This window comes from Borostomias antarcticus, assembly GCF_949987555.1.
Source record: "Borostomias antarcticus genome assembly, chromosome: 16".
NCBI classification, from domain to species: Eukaryota; Metazoa; Chordata; class Actinopteri; order Stomiiformes; family Stomiidae; genus Borostomias; species Borostomias antarcticus.
This window is the reverse complement of record NC_140249.1, coordinates 10,663,369-10,680,902: the sequence shown is the minus strand read 5'-3', so window position 1 is coordinate 10,680,902 and position 17,534 is coordinate 10,663,369. Positions and strand designations below refer to the sequence as shown.

Here is a 17,534-nt window from a genome sequence, read left to right as displayed (position 1 = left end):
TTCGAATCCCGCCTCCTCCTGTCCACATGTCGAAGTGTCCTTGGGCAAGACACTGAACCCCAAATTGCTGCTCCCAATGAGCAGGTTAGCACCTTGCATGGCAGCTGCCACCATTGGTGTGTGAATGGGTGAATGTGGCCATTGTAAAGCGCTTTGGATAAAAGCGCTATATAAGTGCAGTCCATTTACTATGAAAACCAACGCTCTGCTGTGAGACACCTAATCCTATAGTCAGAAACTTGACGCCTAGTGAATATATAGGTTTTACTAAAAGCCACTGTCATATAGGTGGCAATAGTGAATATATGGATTTTTCTAAAGGGCACTTAATGTCATATAGTTTAGATAAGAAGCACTTAGTAAAATATAGGTGGTGCCAGTCTGCCACAGCAACACACTGGAAAATCCCCAGTGTCCTGTCTTAAAGACAACCTAGGCCTGTCTGTAGTTTTCCATCCCTTTAGTATGTGTGTGCATTTGAAATTCACTATATAACTTGTGATTATACCAGTCAAAATACTGGTCAAAATATACTACATTGCGTTTTGTTTAGCGAAGCACGTTGACTTGTCACAAAACTGAGTGGGCTACCAAAATGTAAAAATTATTGTTACAGGCATATTGCTAGGTCAAATTGCTCGTGGATGGTTGGGTTTGTCGCGCCAATACCTCTCCTTTGATGAACAATCAAAAAATTAGATCAATGTAACATTGCTTGTACACTATGCGTGGATATTTTTCGGTGTTGTCCCCACTGGACCCGCCCGCGGGTCCGTAGGGTGGAACAGTTACGAAATGCGTCAAAGTTTATTACATATTGCATTCAAGAATGTTATTACATAATGCAGCAGATTATTACAAAATGCGGTGTTATTACATAATGAAGTGACACTTTATTACATTATTAGGCTACATAATGCTGTCTCCATCATCCATGTCTGAGTCCATCCGCCTGTCTGAAGTGCTGTTGTGGTGGATTTTATCCAACTAAATCCTAGGAGGCGTATCAATAAAGCAATGATCACTTCTGTCTTTATGACATTTATTAGACATCCTGAAACAATGAATCCAATACTAAGCAGACTCTATAGGCTACAGAGCAGGTTCCATAAGATGTAAGAATGCAATGCAGTTGTATAACAGTTGATAAAGGAATACAAAAAGAATATAATAAAAAACTAAATTATTTCACTCCAGCGTTTGTCTACTTTGGGGGGAGGGTGGGGTCTGATTTAGTTTCAAATAAGTCTGGGATCCACAGGCTCAAAAATGTGTTGAACCTGACATGGCTTGTTATCCTTTTTGTTCGTGTCGGAGTCGAACACTAGACGCGACAGCAAGGACTATTGTCTCTTGGTACACAACCGATCTTGTTGACGTCTCTCTCCGTCCTTTTTGAAGACCATTGCGACCTCCTCCAGCTTACTTCAAAACAAAATTTTAGTTATTTTTATATTTTCGAGTAACAACAAAATAAATGACATACAGGCACCCCTAGAAAAAAATTAATGCAGCGACCTTTAAAATCAATCAAGGGGCCCTACCTCCTGAACGGAGACGGCTAGACAATAGAAAAATAAGATATTTACAGGTAAATGATTGGTTTACGAAATACAGTAGGCCTACATACTGTAACATCACGTTCATGTTTCAAAAAAGGGAAATACTTACATGATGTCTTACATGATGTCAACAGAGTTGTACCTCCTTTTTGCTACAGGGCAAGCCTCATTCAGGCATTTCTGTGTGATTTCATTGGACAGCAAGTAGTTTAGTCGAGAAACAACAAAGTGTTCCTCAGTCCCAAAAGTGTCCCAGGATTGCTCTTTGAATGGGCAGGATTGCCCAATGGTGTTCAGCCATTGGAACTTTCCCTGCGACCACTCCTTCTCAAAAAGCTCATGAACCTCCAACAAGGTTGAAATCCATGGATCAAGGGCTTCGTGTTTTTCTAGGTCATTCTTGATGCCTGGCATCCTCTTCATTGCCAGGTGCATTGTGTAAAGGATGTTGTCCACTGTACAGGTGTTGGTCATGAACACAGTTTTCTGTGCTATTTTTCCTTCTCCTCCCCAAGGTGGACAGCTAGGTTTGGTGTTACTTTCAACACGTCTGGGACTCAACTTTTGCTTTTGGTGCCATGACTTTTCTTTTTTTTTAGCAGGAGGACTGAAGTACTTTGCTGTTCTCTTAGGAGTTGAACTTCGCTTCCTCCATGTCTCTTCTTGTGACAAGAAGTGTCTCTGGGCCCTCCTCTCTCGTGCTGTAGCTGAAGAAAATCTCCAGCTCTTCTGTGCAGTTTGGAAGACGAGATTACTTTTTTTGTTGTCCTGAACCAATTCTCTACTATAGCATTGCTATCCCGGGGTTTGCCAAGGCTAGCCAGCATCAGCCCGGTCCACAGTGGTACAGTTCCCGCATAATGCAGAATTATTTCAAGAAGAGACTCGCAGTGATACAGATTTGTCTGTGCTCTGCCTGTGCCATCTTCCTGCCCTGCTTCCACCTGTACTTGCCTGACAACTCCTTCGATGGGTGCATAGAAAGGGGATGCTTTTGTAAGTGATGTGTGGAGCTCTTCCAAATCCCCTGGTTGGTCTTCATCTGCATTTTGAGTCGGGATGTTGTCTGGCATCTGTGTTGCTATGGCTTCCTGCAGTGCTGTGAGTGCTTCTTTACAACCATTACTGTCTGTCCTTGACAAAAAAACAAATGCCATGCACCTTGCAATTGTCAAGATCTGACCGAAAGTTGTAGTGTTCTGGAGGAGTGCAAAACAGTACAAAAACAACTGTTTGGTTTCCTTTTTGCACTGCACCTTTGCCAACTTCATGCTGACCAGTTTGAGCATGTGAGCAGCACATAGATGTATTACGGTCAGCGGCACTGACTGCTGCTCCAGGCTCACCTTAAAGCAACGCCTTAGGTACTCCGGAACACTGATGACATTGAACGCCTGAACTACCACATGGATCATGGCCCAACTGAAATCAGTTTCAATCTTTTGGGGCTTCAAGTGCTTCTGAAACGGCTTAAAGTAGTCTTGACGCAGGCAAGTCAACCAGTGCAGGATTGTTGCAGTGGTTTATCAGAGGTTAGCATTTCAGCCACAGGGACCACCGTTTTGGTTGTAGACTGACAGGGAATGCAAAGTGCATAGTACCGGACCGATGGGCTGGATGTCTGAGGTTTGGCAACTACACTGTCAGTGGCATCCAAGTGGAGCAGGGAACTATTCTTCTGTAGGTCTTTCAGAATGTTCAGCTGGGACTCAGAACATGAATGGACAACAAATGGAGAGATCGCAATATACTGGATGCTAGCATGTTTGATTTTGGAGCTCGGGTTTTCTGTATCCTGTTTCTTTTGGATTTCCTGTCATTCCTTAAATACATCCTTATCCAGCCGATTTTCCAGATTTTTTTTTCACTGGAAATCTTCTGATGCTCTGTAATTGACTGGACAGCATTAAAGTTTCCTGCTAACAGTGTGTCTATCTGCACTTGCAAGTTGTTTTGTGTGGACATGCATGGGAGTAAATCCTCCGAGTTGAACTTTTAGTTTTTGTCGCATCTGTCTTCGACAGTGTCGTGTGTGCTGTTCCTCTCCATTATGAAAGATGTTTCCCTGCACTTTGACCTCAACAGTTATTTCGTCTTTTGTAAGATCTGGATCATCTGCAATGGAGAGGGAATGGTTGGTGCAGCCTGTGAACTTGCACACAGCCGTATCCAACCAATAAGGCCTTTTGGCATTTTGACTATTAATGCATTTCACTCTATTTCTTTGGAATGCAAGGACACAAAATGTATTGACACTGGCTATTTTTCGGCTGATGATGTCAGTCCATCCAGTTTTCAGCAATCTGTATCCTTCCCTATTACCTTTTCCTTCCCTAACGGGTGTTTTTATTTGGCATCACTGCTACATGAGGGACAGCACCAGGGAGATATAGCTGCAATGTCCTGCACACTTTGGTAGCCAATGCAAGCAGGATGAAACCAGTCCTTGCACATGCTACACTGGGCATATGGCTCACTCGGGTCATTTGGTTGATTGCACACACAAAAGGTATCTGTTAAGGCCTCTATTCCTCTCTCCTCTTCTCCTTTGTCTGTCTCCTTGTTCTGACTGTCTTGAACATGTCCTTTATCTGCCTCCTTGTTCTGTCTTGAACATGTCCTTTATCTGCCTCCTTGTTCTGTCTTGAACATGTCCTTTATCTGCCTCCTTGTTCTGTCTTGAACATGTCCTTTATCTGCCTCCTTGTTCTGTCTTGAACATGTCCTTTATCTGCCTCCTTGTTCTGTCTTGAACATGTCCTTTATCTGCCTCCTTGTTCTGTCTTGAACATGTCCTTTATCTGCCTCCTTGTTCTGTCTTGAACATGTCCTTTATCTGTCTCCTTGTTCTGACTTGAACATGTCCTTTATCTGTCTCCTTGTTCTGACTTGAACATGTCCTTTATCTGCCTCCTTGTTCTGACTGTCTTGAACATGTCCTTTATCTGCCTCCTTGTTCTGACTGTTTTGAACATGTCCTTTATCTGCCTCCTTGTTCTGTCTTGAACATGTCCTTTATCTGCCTCCTTGTTCTGTCTTGAACATGTCCTTTATCTGCCTCCTTGTTCTGTCTTGAACATGTCCTTTATCTGTCTCCTTGTTCTGACTGTCTTGAACATGTCCTTTATCTGCCTCCTTGTTCTGACTGTTTTGAACATGTCCTTTATCTGCCTCCTTGTTCTGACTGTCTTGAACATGTCCTTTATCTGCCTCCTGGTTCTGACTGTCTTGAACATGTCCTTTATCTTTCCTTAGTCTCCGTATTTTTTTCCCTTGTCTTGAGGGGGCTTTCCCTCTCTCTGCCAGCAGTACTGTTATTTTTGTAATTCTGGAAAAGTATTAAAAACCATGTACAGGTGCAGCTCAGAAAATTAGAATATTGTGAAAAAGCCCATCATTTTCCATAATTTCATTCAAACAGTGAAAGTTTCGTGTATTAGAACTTGTTTATAATGTTACAGGCCAGACATTGTGTGTACTTTTTTGTCTGGCTAGCCATAATGTGATTTTGTGTGATATTGTACCTTTTTAATATAATTAATTGTTCTTAACTGTTAATGGTGTTGTCATAACGTTTGTACCATAATTATCAGTGGCGTGCACAGACATTTTGGGGGGCAGGTGCTCAGTGAAAAATGAGGGCATCTTGCGCGGCGAGATGTTGATGGGGGGTGGGGTGGGGTGGGGTGGGGTGGGGGGGGGGGGGGTTGTGCTGACAGATAATTTAAGTATTTTGATTGTCGCGCGAGTTGTTGACGGGGGGGGGGGGGGCGGGGCCTCACAGAGATTGTGGATTGTCGCGCTAGTTGTTGGTTTTTGTTGATGGATTTTGCCCTGTTCGATTCGTTCGATCCACCCCTGGCTATGGGCCTGTAGAATGTAGGGGTTGCTAATTTCTCCGCGTGAGAATTGTGAAGTGTCAGCGTGAGAAGAGGCTGAAACGCGTGTGTCTTGGCAGCCCTAAGGTTACTACATAATATTAAATATTCAGCTTAAGTATACCAACAACAAATTCTACAGACATTGGTCGTGTGGTGGTTATCATTATGTTAAATGGCAAAATTACGGGGCATTATTATTACACGCTTTTATTCGAGAATTGATCGATGTCACCATGGGCCACATACAGTAGGCCTACACTGTAAAAAATAAAAAGTAACTTTCAAAAGGGCACTTGTCTTGTCCAGAGGGCAAAGGGCAGGTGCTCTAGCACCACCTGGTGTCTATCTGTGCATGTCCCTGATAATTATGCTTGCATACGGCATTAATAGGCTCTTTGCACAAGCTCCACTACTTCCTGAAACTCTACAGGCATATTTCTTTCCTGTCCTATAGCTTACTATTGGATGGAAGTGATTGATCAGGTGTGCTGCACACCGGATTCATCGCAATTGCCATCCAATAGTATAGGACAGGAAATAAATATGCCTGTAGAGTTTCAGGAAGTAGTGGAGCTTGTGCAAAGAGCTTATTTGTTTTTGTAATGCAAATTATAATAATATATATAAACGTGTATACCACGTTACTTCCTGTCCACGTTGCCATAACGGCAACACGTGCGAAATATACATCGAAATAATCGCTGCAGCAACTTGTGTGCAGATACCGCGATTGCGTTGCATGCACGTTTAAATTGACGTTGAGTGGACCATACAAACGTCTAAACGTTGCTGCAACATTGCTGCAACCGGATTGTGTTAGTAGGGCTGTCTTATCTGTGACCGTTAAGTTTACTTTTTATATTAATCTTATTGTTTATATTTTAATTTGGTTGATATTTTGTGTAGGAGTTGAATAGTAGAAGTAGCCTACTACTAGAACTAGTAGTAGCCTACTAGATCGACTAACTGGAGGACTATTTGTTACTTTATATCGTATGTGTTTCTGTATGTCAACGGTCATTTTGTAACGTCAGCTCACCTTTGTTTGATCTCTGTTACTTTATATCGTCAGAAATAAACGGAGACTGCCTCCAAAAGAGATGCCGCTTTGGCCTGGTTCCATCCAACACAACGCTAACACCACCGGTTACAATAAGATGATGCAGAACAGTTTACAAACATGTCTAATCTGCCGAGTTTATTCTGCCCCAGTAGCCTAGCCTGCCACTCCCATCCTCCAAGGTGAGGCTGAAGGAAACTCTCAGATCTGAGTCACGGATTGGCAGCAGTAACAGTCCTTCTATTGGCTCCCAGGGAGCGTTTACCTGCGGGTGGGACCGCCCGTCCTCGTCGGGATTAACTTTTCCTTCCACCGTGTAGGGAGAGTGCTGTGAAGAATCCGACGATTGGAAATTGATCAAACGTTTCCAGCAGGACTCCGAGCATGGAGCCGATCGCGTCGTGGACTCAGGAGAGAGTCAGCGAGTGGCTCAAAGGTAGGCTAGAAGTACCATTGCGCTTTTTAGCGTTCGTAATGAGCTATAGGTCGTAAATAGAAGCGCAACAAATCCTCTTGGAAGATAAAGGCGGAATGAGGAAGTGAGCGGAGGCTATGGTACCGTGCAGTAATATTATTGTTTCTCTCCGTTGTATATAAATACACAGGACAGGTTGACTTGTTAGACCAAATACAATAGAAACAGTAATAGAAATACGAACACACACACGCGCACGCACACACGCGCACAGACGCAGCGCGTGACTAAGCTTGATTACAGTTCAAAATAGGCCTAAAGGCTAAACAGAAAATCCCACGGATTACTCGCAGTTTAGAAAACGAATGTTGGTTAATATCTTTACATCTGCTTTTATTTTAAACAGGCATGTATCCCACTAATTTACACACTAAATACCGAGCTGTCATTCAGCGAGTTGGAACTAGTCCAGTGGCTCTTAATGCCAGAACAATTTGGCCTACCTCAGAACTCGTAAACAGTAGACTGCCTTACGTGATAGTTCCACATAGGCTACCACCAGGGGTGAAAAGTAACTTTTTGGCTCACGTTGAGTCACCTGCCAAGGAGACTGTAGATGAAAAAATCTACCGGCGTTCAGATAGCCTTCCGAAATCTAGTCGCCAATTGAAAATTTGACCTGCATTTGGCCGGTGGCAGGTGTTAATTTTCAGCCCTGATTGTTTTAATTTTCTCAAGAGCAATGCTTATTACAGCCTATTGATTCAATATTTGCATTTATAATCATGCACATGTTTCCATCTCTGGCCCTGCTGCTCATCTGATGTCATGGCTGGCTGTTCTACTGTAAATGTACAGTAATGTGATTTGGGGTGTCTACTCATCTATACTATCTCTATCTACTCATCTAAATGTAATGTGATCGTGTGCGTGTGTCAGGTCTGGATGTGATCGTGTTTGTGTGTGTGTGTCAGGTCCGGGTGTGATCATCTGTGTGTGTGGGTGTCCATCAGGTCTGGATGCTCCTCTTCAACAGTACCGGTTCTGTGAGTGGCAGCTGTCGGGGTTGGACCTGCTGCAGCTGTCCTCTCAGGACCTGGACCGTCTGGGTGTCACCAAGATAGGACACCAGGAGCTGCTTCTGGAGGCTGTGGAGAAGCTTTGCTCTCTGGTGGGACATTCATACTCTGTCTCCCTCTTTATGTTCCCTCCTCCCCCTTCTCTTCCACCTCCACCCATACTTGCCAACCCTCCTGATTTTCCTGAGAGACTCTTTTAATTGCCCTCTCCCGGTCTCCTTCCAGGGTCACCATTCTCACGTATTTCTCTCAATTTGACAAATGTTTAAATGGTAAATGGACTGCACTTATATAGCGCTTTTCCACCTTAGCGGCACTCAAAGCGCTTTACAATGGCCTCTCATTCAAACATTAACACACACATTCATACACCAATGGCGGTAGCTGTCATGCAAGGTGCTAACCTGCTCATTGGGAGCAATTTGGGGTTAGGTGTCTTGCTCAAGGACACTTCGACATGTGGACAGTTGGAGCTGGGATTCGAACCACTGACCCTTCGATCACTGAACGACCTGCTCTACCCACTGAGCTACAGCTGCCTTTTTTATCACCTTTTTTATCTTCACAACCTGTACTGTGAACCCAAGTTTACATGGTTCATAGCTCTGGGCATTTATACTCAATAGATCGACTCACTGACAAGCATGCTGTGTCAATTACAATCTGCACAAGTGCACGCTAGACTGGTGTGCACCGGTCCCACACTAGCTCCACTTGCAACAAAAGCAGATTAGCACAACACTCAAGCTTGCATTGAATACTTTTCATGCAAATACACAAGCAAGGTTCTTCTCATCTCCTCCATGCCTCATTATCATTCTCTCAATCTCTTATCTCACTCCACAAGTCTCTGCTTCGTAATTTAACCCTCTTCTCCTACTTTCATCCTTCTTTGGTTCTCTCCATGAATCAGTTTCATGACTGAAATTTAAATTCTCCATTAGGGACTCTTTGTGTGTCTACCCCCTCTCTAGTGGGAGGAGTTATTGCATGGGACTGTGCAAGGCTGTGTGCGCGCGTGCGTGCTGGACAGCTGTGAGTGGCTGTGAGTGCGAGCTAGCTAACTAGGTAGCTAACAATCTAGCATATAAGTTTACTGACACTAGCTAGTTCATATCATTTAGATAATTAGCATTCTGATCAACTCAATCATTAGTCTTCCGCATGCAAAGATATGTGCTCAGTTCTCCAGGCTGGTCAGTCTGTAGAGTTGCACAACTTGCACTAGGAAAAAGCATTTCTATCTGATGGGACACAATAATGCAACGATTTCAGCCCACGAGCATGGTCCTCCAGGATGTTGAGTTGGACTTAGTTACTGCTATGGAATTGATTCATTCACTCATAGACTTTGTATCAGATTTGCGCCCACAGTTCAAAGACATTAAATCCTTATAGGGCTACCAATTTAATGTGTTAATTTGGTTAATGACTTAATTAAAAAGGCTCCAACTGTCTATGACAGTTAAGTGGAACTCGCGGAATTCCATGCAAATTTCTCACCATGTTAATGTTTAAACTATACAAATATTGCCATTTAAACATTTAGAAAATGTATTCATTTATCGCATCTCTAGTTCTAACCCTCCCTCCACCCCTCACGCTTCTCTGCCTGCCTGCGTGTGTGTGCGTGCGTGTGTGTGTGCGTGTGTGTGTGTCCAGACGTATGGTATAGGAGGGGAGAGTCTGCGCACCCTGACAGAGAAGCTGCGTACCGTGGCACATACCCTCCAGATGGGCATCCAAAGCCGCTGGCGCAATCAGGCCTACGATGGGCACAGCGCCACCAGGCTGCCAGCGGGCGTACTGCATGCCGTGCTGGAGCTCATTACCTCTGCTAAAGGCCTCTTCTCTCTGCTCAACAGGTAATTCAGATGTAGTGGGGTGGTTTAGAGACATAAATTATACACATTTAAAAAACATAGCGTAAGCACAAAAGAATGCGTACGCACCCTTTGATTTTTTATTTTATTTTAAAGTGGTTCTCCACACACACCAGGGCATTAGTACATTGCTGGGGAAATGTGAAACTGCGGTTCTGATGGCACAAAGATGGAACTCCAGAACCACTTTGAAATCCATAACTCGTTGTTATTGGAAAAAAAAAAGTTGAGGTTTCGATAGACCTTTACTAGCTTTGTGTTGGAAAACACTGAAAGGATACACGGCTGGTCCGACAATTCCCAATAATTGGGTATCTCATGATCATGTAAACACACTTTATTGCAGAATTCCCAATCATGCAGCATCTGCCAAACGACAACGTACAGGCGTAATCCAGCCTCAATCATACATGCCAGCCATACATGACACATCAGGCCAGATGGACGAATCCTGTCCTAATAAAAGATTGTCTGTTTTTAACAGATTAATATGGTTCACCACAAGCGCGAGAAACTATAATATGGTGACGCCATGTTTCCAGTCGGACTGTGTTTAAATGCACACATTCTGCATGGCATCCTATTAGGGTCACCACCCCAAATTTAGGGTCAACCCTGATGGTGAATCGAGTCCAAATATTTTGCATGTGCTATACTGTACATACCTCCAGCATTCGGAACAACCCTGTTACTATACATACCTCCAGCATAGGGAAAAAAATTAATTGTCATTTTCCTAAATTAAATACAAATAAATTTCAGGTGTGTGAGAGGAGGGAGAGAAAATTATATTAAGTAGCAGCCTGGTGTTAAAGAAAGAGTGTCTCTCCACCATAAAGCCTGTTTGGTCCAGCGAAATTATATCCGGCAGTACACGTTGGAGATGGAGAGCTAGTACTTTTGGCCAGTATCTTATAGTCCACATTTAACAGTGAGATTGGTCTATAACTGCTACATGAGGTAGGATCTTTGTCCTTCTTAAGAAGCAGAGAGATAGATGCTATGGCCAAAGTTTCCGGCAGTCGGCCTACCTGAAGGGAATCGTTGTACATTCTAGCTAGAATCGAGGTTAACTGAGAAGAATATGTATATATATCAATTTTGGGATATGTTAAAATGTTGAGAGGATTGGGAGTCATAGTGGAGATTGAGGGACATCCTGACGTGGCAGTGGTCAAAAGGCAAAACAAATGGGGTTGAGATGGTAGATGTATAAAAGGTTCGGGAGCTAGACCCAACGCATGTCTACTCCATTGTGCCCCACCGGAAGTCACTTCAGTTTATTATTGTTGGATTTACCTGTGCACTGGGGGATATTGAATGCCTTAGAAATGTTCTTATATCCCTACCCTGAATTGTGCCTTGTCCCGGATCTGTTTGGAATGTTCCTTGGTCTTCATGGTGTAGTCTTAGTACCACTATACAGTACCACTTTATCTAGTGGATCAGAATATCTAGTGTATATATCATCACCATACATGCAAACGCTAATACCACCCCCCCCCCCCCACCCCTCACGAGTTATTTATTCATGTCCATATATATATATATATATATATTTATATAGCATGTACATAATCCATCATACCAGTCTCTATCTTATATTTATATTGTATAGAAATGGTACTTCTTGTGTGATTTGTAAATTGAGTATATCTTACAAAAAAAAAAAAATATATATATATATATACATTGAGTATGATTGTAAATTGAGTTAATCTGTAATGAGAATAATCTTGGAGAATGAACATGAATGAAAAATGAATGAAAAATGAATAAACATTCCAGTGATCACCAACAATATGAGTTGCCATTTATCAGTCTACCCTCAGACACCTTTGGATGTAAAGGCAACGTCTTTAGCATTAATGAAAAATAAATATTGATTCACAATCATCTAATTCAGTTGTCACACAGGCCTACATTTAATTTAGGTGCAGCAAATCCAGAATAAACAGCAGTGGCACTGGGGCTGATAATGTGCAATGGATAAAACTATTTAGGCCACTTATTACATTCTAGAAGTGGGAGTATTTGTTACTAGTGTCCTACTCGTTTCATTTGATTTGACATGGCCTACTGCTACACACTGCACTGTCAGGCAACTGACCATATGCATCTTTAATGTTTCATGCTTTTTCACCTCTGAGATATGAAGCTATGACAGCCTACCTATAGTTATCCATCAGCGTCCGCCGGAAGTTTTCTGCGATACAGTACCTGTAGGAAACGTGACGACTAAAAATAATCTTGTATCTTGAATGCCTTAACTGTGGGATCACAGGTGTATTTATCTATCTATTTATTCTGAAATCATGTGAAATACCTCAGTTGCACACAGGTAGACTCCATTAAACTATTTATGTAACTTCTGAAGAAAATGGATTGTGCAAGAGGTTGTTCAGGTGTGTGTCAGCAAACGGGGTGAACACGTAAGCAATCAATGATTTTCTGTTTTTATTTGTAATTTAGAAAAATATGATTCCATGTTGTAACACAAAACAATGTGAAAAAGTCAGACAAGGTCAATACTTTCATAGGCACTGTGTGATGTAGACTGTAGACAGCAGGGAGAGGAGATAAGACATCAGAGATAAGACATTAACCATTGTTCCATCGTTTAAGCCTTCTCTGGTGTTATAGTGTACACACTGTACTTTGCTTTCTTTATTTGTTGAGTTTGCTGAGGGTCTGTTGATGCTGTGGTTAAAGCTGCCCCTCCCCCTGTTTGAGCAGATACCAGTTTGCCCAGCTGAGTGGATACACAGCCAGTAAGAGCATCATCACCCACTGCCAGGACCTGGGGGCGACCGTACACAAGGTCAGTCTGCTTTAGGGGCCACTGTTCACATGATCCCTGCTGTAGGGGCCACTGTTCACATGATCCCTGCTGTAGAGGCCACTGTTCACATGATCCATCTGGCGCGTCAGGTTAGAGCTAGGGGCCACCGTCTTTTTTATGGCTTTACTCACTGCTACTCTCTCAATGTAGCACATAAATTACCGTTTACATGAGGAATAACAGTCTTAGTAGAGAATAGTTCTAGAAAATTAAGAGTAGTTTGTTGAAACAATACAGGGTGTGTGTTTATCTGAAGAGGAAGCATCAAGGCAGTGGTGTCTTCAGCAGGGGGACTTCCACAGAGGGACTGCAACATGGTTGTTTTGTTTGCTGGTTTTTAATGAACCATTGAAGAGCAGCCTACGTCAAAAAAATAGCAACAACCTTGCTCCCTAGTTCTGGAGGAGTTCCTGAGTAACACATTCCTCATTCCTGACATAGTTAAGGTTGCTGAGCCCTGAAGAGACACAGACTGACTCTTAAAGAGGAGGGCTTGTTGGGGCGGCTGTAGCTCAGTTGGTAGAGCGGGTCGTTCAATGATTGAAGGGTCAGTGGTTCGAATCCCAGCTCCGACTGTCCACATGTCGAAGTGTCCTTGAGCAAGACACCTAACCCCAAAATTGCTCCCAATGAGCAGATTAGCACCTTGCATGGCAGCTACCGCCATTGGTGTGTGAATGTGTGTGTGAATGGGTGGATGAGAGGCCATTGTAAAGCACTTTGAGTGCCGCTAAGATGGAAAAGCGCTATATAAGTGCAGTCCATTTACCATTTACCATTTGTCTCTCTCTCTGTAACTGTTCAGAATCGAAGCAGAATTAGAAATCAGTTTATATGCTGACAATTTTCACAGAGGGAATTTTACTTGGTGGATGGTACACAAAGGACGTGTAAGCATAAAGAAAGATAATAAAAACTAGGGCTGCGAGCAGCAGTGAGCGGGCCCTCGCACCCCACGCGTGTCGGGATTTGGCGCCGTTAAAGGGTGTGCTATTTCGGTGTGCAGCACTGAGAGAAACTTCCTGTCACCAGTAGGTGGCGCTCTAAGTGTGACTCAATACCGAAGCATAGATGTGTTCAGGACGGTACCTTGATGAAGCGTGAGAAATGTTGAGTAAATCGGATAACGTATGTAGGAGTTATGAGTACTTCCTGTTTGACCAGTAGGTGGCGCTGTAGGTATGACGCAATACTGACTTACAGAAGTGTTCAAGATGTGACCTTCAATACCGATGCATAGATGTGTTCAGAAGGTGACCTTCATGAAGCGTCAGCAATTTGGTGTAAATCGGATGATGTATGCAGGAGTTATGAGGACTTCCTGTTTCACCAATAGGTGGCGCTATAAGTATGACGCAATACTGACACAAAGATGTGTTCAGGACAGAACCGTCATGAAGCGTGAGATATATCGGACAAATTGGATAATGTATGTAGGAGTTATGAGGACTTCCTGTTTCACCAATAGGTGGCGCTATAAGTATGACGCAATACTGACACATAGATGTGTTCAGGACAGAACCTTCATGAAGCGTGAGATATATCGGACAAATCGGATAATGTATGGAGGAGTTATGAGGACTTCCTGTTTCACCAATAGGTGGCGCTATAAGTATGACGCAATACTGACACATAGATGTGTTCAGGACAGAACCGTCATGAAGCGTGAGATATATCAGACAAATTGGATAATGTATGTAGTAGTTATGAGGACTTCCTGTTTCACCAATAGGTGGCGCTATAAGTATGATGCAATACTGACACATAGATGTGTTCAGGACAGAACCGTCATGAAGCGTGAGATAAATCGGACAAATTGGATAATGTATGGAGGAGTTATGAGGACTTCCTGTTTCACCAATAGGTGGCGCTATAAGTATGACGCAATACTGACACATAGATGTGTTCAGGACAGAACCGTCATGAAGCGTGAGATAAATCGGACAAATCGGATAATGTATGGAGGAGTTATGAGGACTTCCTGTTTCACCAATAGGTGGCGCTATAAGTATGACGCAATACTGACACATAGATGTGTTCAGGACAGAACCTTCATGAAGCGTGAGATATATCGGACGAATTGGATAATGTATGGAGGAGTTATGATGACTTCGTGTTTTATGGCAAAATGTCAAACTTTGGTGGGGCGCCACGGCAAGGGTGTTTGGTGAAAACTCAATTTTTTTGATAACTTTTGATCACAAAGGTCTTAAGATTAAGCTGACCCGATATGAAGTTGATCGGATGAAATCTGTAGGAGGAGTTCGTCGAAGTACGAGGCATGGAAATGGTCAAAACAAGGACAAAATGACACATTAAAAGCAAAATGGCGGCCTTCCTGTTGCATGTTGGGTATAGCTCCAAGAGACATTTTAGTGCGTCTCGATGAACTACATATGCCCTCCGAATTTCGTTCGCCTACATCAAACTGAAAGGTGGGGCTCGCCATTTTAAATTTTCCAGGGGGCGCTCTTGAGCCGTTTTGCCACGCCCATTTCCGTCACCCATGAATTATCAAATTTTTCATCGGGACTGACGTATCTGCAAAGTTTTCTTCGTTTTCATCGATGTTTAGGCCGCCAAAAAGGCATTTGTTTTGGAAGAAGAAGGTAGGAGAATAATAATCCTTCGAAATACAATAGGGCCTCGCACCGCCAGTGCTCGGGCCCTAAATATAAACAATATATACACAATAGATAGAGCAGTGAAGCTATACATGGTCATGCATACATTATAGGCTATATGTACATTAATTAAAAGGCAAGTGTGCTATAAATCAAAACGGACAATTTAGTGGTATATTTAGTGTGGACACTCAGTGCAGGAAGCATACTGAGTGCACGGTAGTTCACTTGGAAAGATGCTGGCAAGTGTGAGTATCCAGTAGTGAGCAGCATGTGTAGGAGGGGGGGCATGTAGGACGAGAGAGAGAGAGAGAGAGAGAGAGAGAGAGAGAGAGAGAGAGAGAGAGAGAGAGAGAGAGAGAGAGAGAGAGAGAGAGAGAGAGAGAGAGAGAGAGAGAGATCCAGTAGTGAGCAGCATGTGTAGGAGGGGGGGCATGGAGAACTGGTTAGAGAGAGGGAGGGAGGGAGGGAGGGGCTGCCACATGCTCTGAAACTGTTCTGTTTCACCTGCTGTGAGAGCAGAGAGACTGTGACAGAGAGAGAGCAGAGAGACTGTGACAGAGAGAGCAGAGAGACTGTGACAGAGAGAGCAGAGAGACTGTGACAGAGAGAGCAGAGGGACTGTGACAGAGAGAGTAGAGAGACGGTGACAGAGAGAGCAGAGAGATATCGAGAGGCAGGGAGAGAGAGGACAGTCAGTATTTAGAGACGGTCAGATCTTGAGGTGGTGTTATATTTAGTGGTCTGTTCCAGCTCTGCGACACCAGGTACAGTACTGTGACCTCATTTCATTTCCTAATTCTTGTTTTTCCTGTTACTCGTTTTGCACGTTGATTATATGTAACTAGTTGAGGCATGCATGGGTTTGTGAGTGTTTACCAACATTTCCCACATGTATGCTCTCTCAACCTGTAGAAATGGACTTGTTTTATTGCATAGTATTGTATGAGAGTGATTATCGGTTGTTGATCTCTGTTCACAGATCTAACTCTCTTCTTGCTGTGACTAAACTTCAGCATTGAGACCCAGTATTAGTATAAAACTAACACTGTTATAACTAGAAGTGTTGTAACTAGAGCACTGTTATAACTAGAAGTGTTGTAACTAGAGCACTGTTATAACTAGAACACTGTTAACTAGGACACTGTTATAACTAGAATACTTATAACTAGGGCACTGTTATAACTAAAACAATGTTAGCACTAGAACACTGATATTACTAAAACACTGTTAGTACTAGAACACTGTTATAACTAAAACACATACTCTAATACAGTAGTTACTCCTCCTACCTCTCTGGTATACTCTAATACAGTAGTTACTCCTCCTACCTCTCTGGTATACTCTAATACAGTAATTACTCCTACGTCTCTGGTATACTCTAATACAGTAATTACTCCTCCTACCTCTCTGGTATACTGTAATACAGTAGTCACTCCTCCTACCTCTCTGGTATACTCTTATACAGTAGTTACTCCTCCTACCTCACTGGTATACTCTAATACAGTAGTTACTCCTCCTACCTCTCTGGTATACTCTGCTACAGTAGTTACTCCTACCTCTCTGGTATACTCTAATAAAGTAGCTACTCCTCCTACCTCTCTGGTATACTCTAATAAAGTAGTTACTCCTCCTACCTCTCTGGTATACTCTAATACAGTAGTTACTCCTACCTCTCTGGTATACTCTAATACAGTAGTTACTCCTCCTACCTCTCTGGTATACTCTTAAAGTAGTTACTCCTCCTACCTCTCTGGTATACTCTAATACAGTAGTTAGTCCTACGTCTCTGGTATACTCTAATAAAGTAGTTACTCCTCCTACCTCTCTGGTATACTCTAATACAGTAGTTACTCCTACCTCTCTGGTATACTCTAATACAGTAGTTACTCCTACCTCTCTGGTATACTCTAATACAGTAGGACCCCACTCATCCGAACTTCAGAGATCCGAACCTCCCGGTCTACCGGACAGGCTTAAAAAAACTTTTTTTTTTTTTGTTTGAGCCTGCTATCTGGTTACTGGTGGGATTTTCATTACAGTACTGTAGGCCTACTTGCATTTAAATCTGTCATAATAAACATGTACTGTATCCTACTGTGAATAAAAACAGAACTGTATGTAGACCTACATGTTGCCTGTAGGCTGTAGCCTACTGTCACGTTTCATTTCTTTGTTACTTTAACGA

The 17,534-nt window shown here is 42.8% G+C and overlaps 1 protein-coding gene across 1 annotated transcript in view; it reads left to right on the top strand.

Moving 5' to 3' along the window:
* The first annotated feature begins 6,809 nt into the window (after positions 1–6,809).
* Positions 6,810–17,534, top strand: part of cnksr1 (connector enhancer of kinase suppressor of Ras 1) — a 33,408-nt gene continuing 22,683 nt past the window's right edge. The window contains exons 1-4 of the mRNA XM_084450974.1: positions 6,810–6,939; positions 7,932–8,089; positions 9,660–9,862; positions 12,617–12,701. Coding sequence (XP_084307100.1) covers positions 6,888–6,939; positions 7,932–8,089; positions 9,660–9,862; positions 12,617–12,701 — 498 coding nt within the window. The 5' untranslated portion in view covers positions 6,810–6,887. The remainder of the gene's footprint in view (positions 6,940–7,931; positions 8,090–9,659; positions 9,863–12,616; positions 12,702–17,534) is intronic.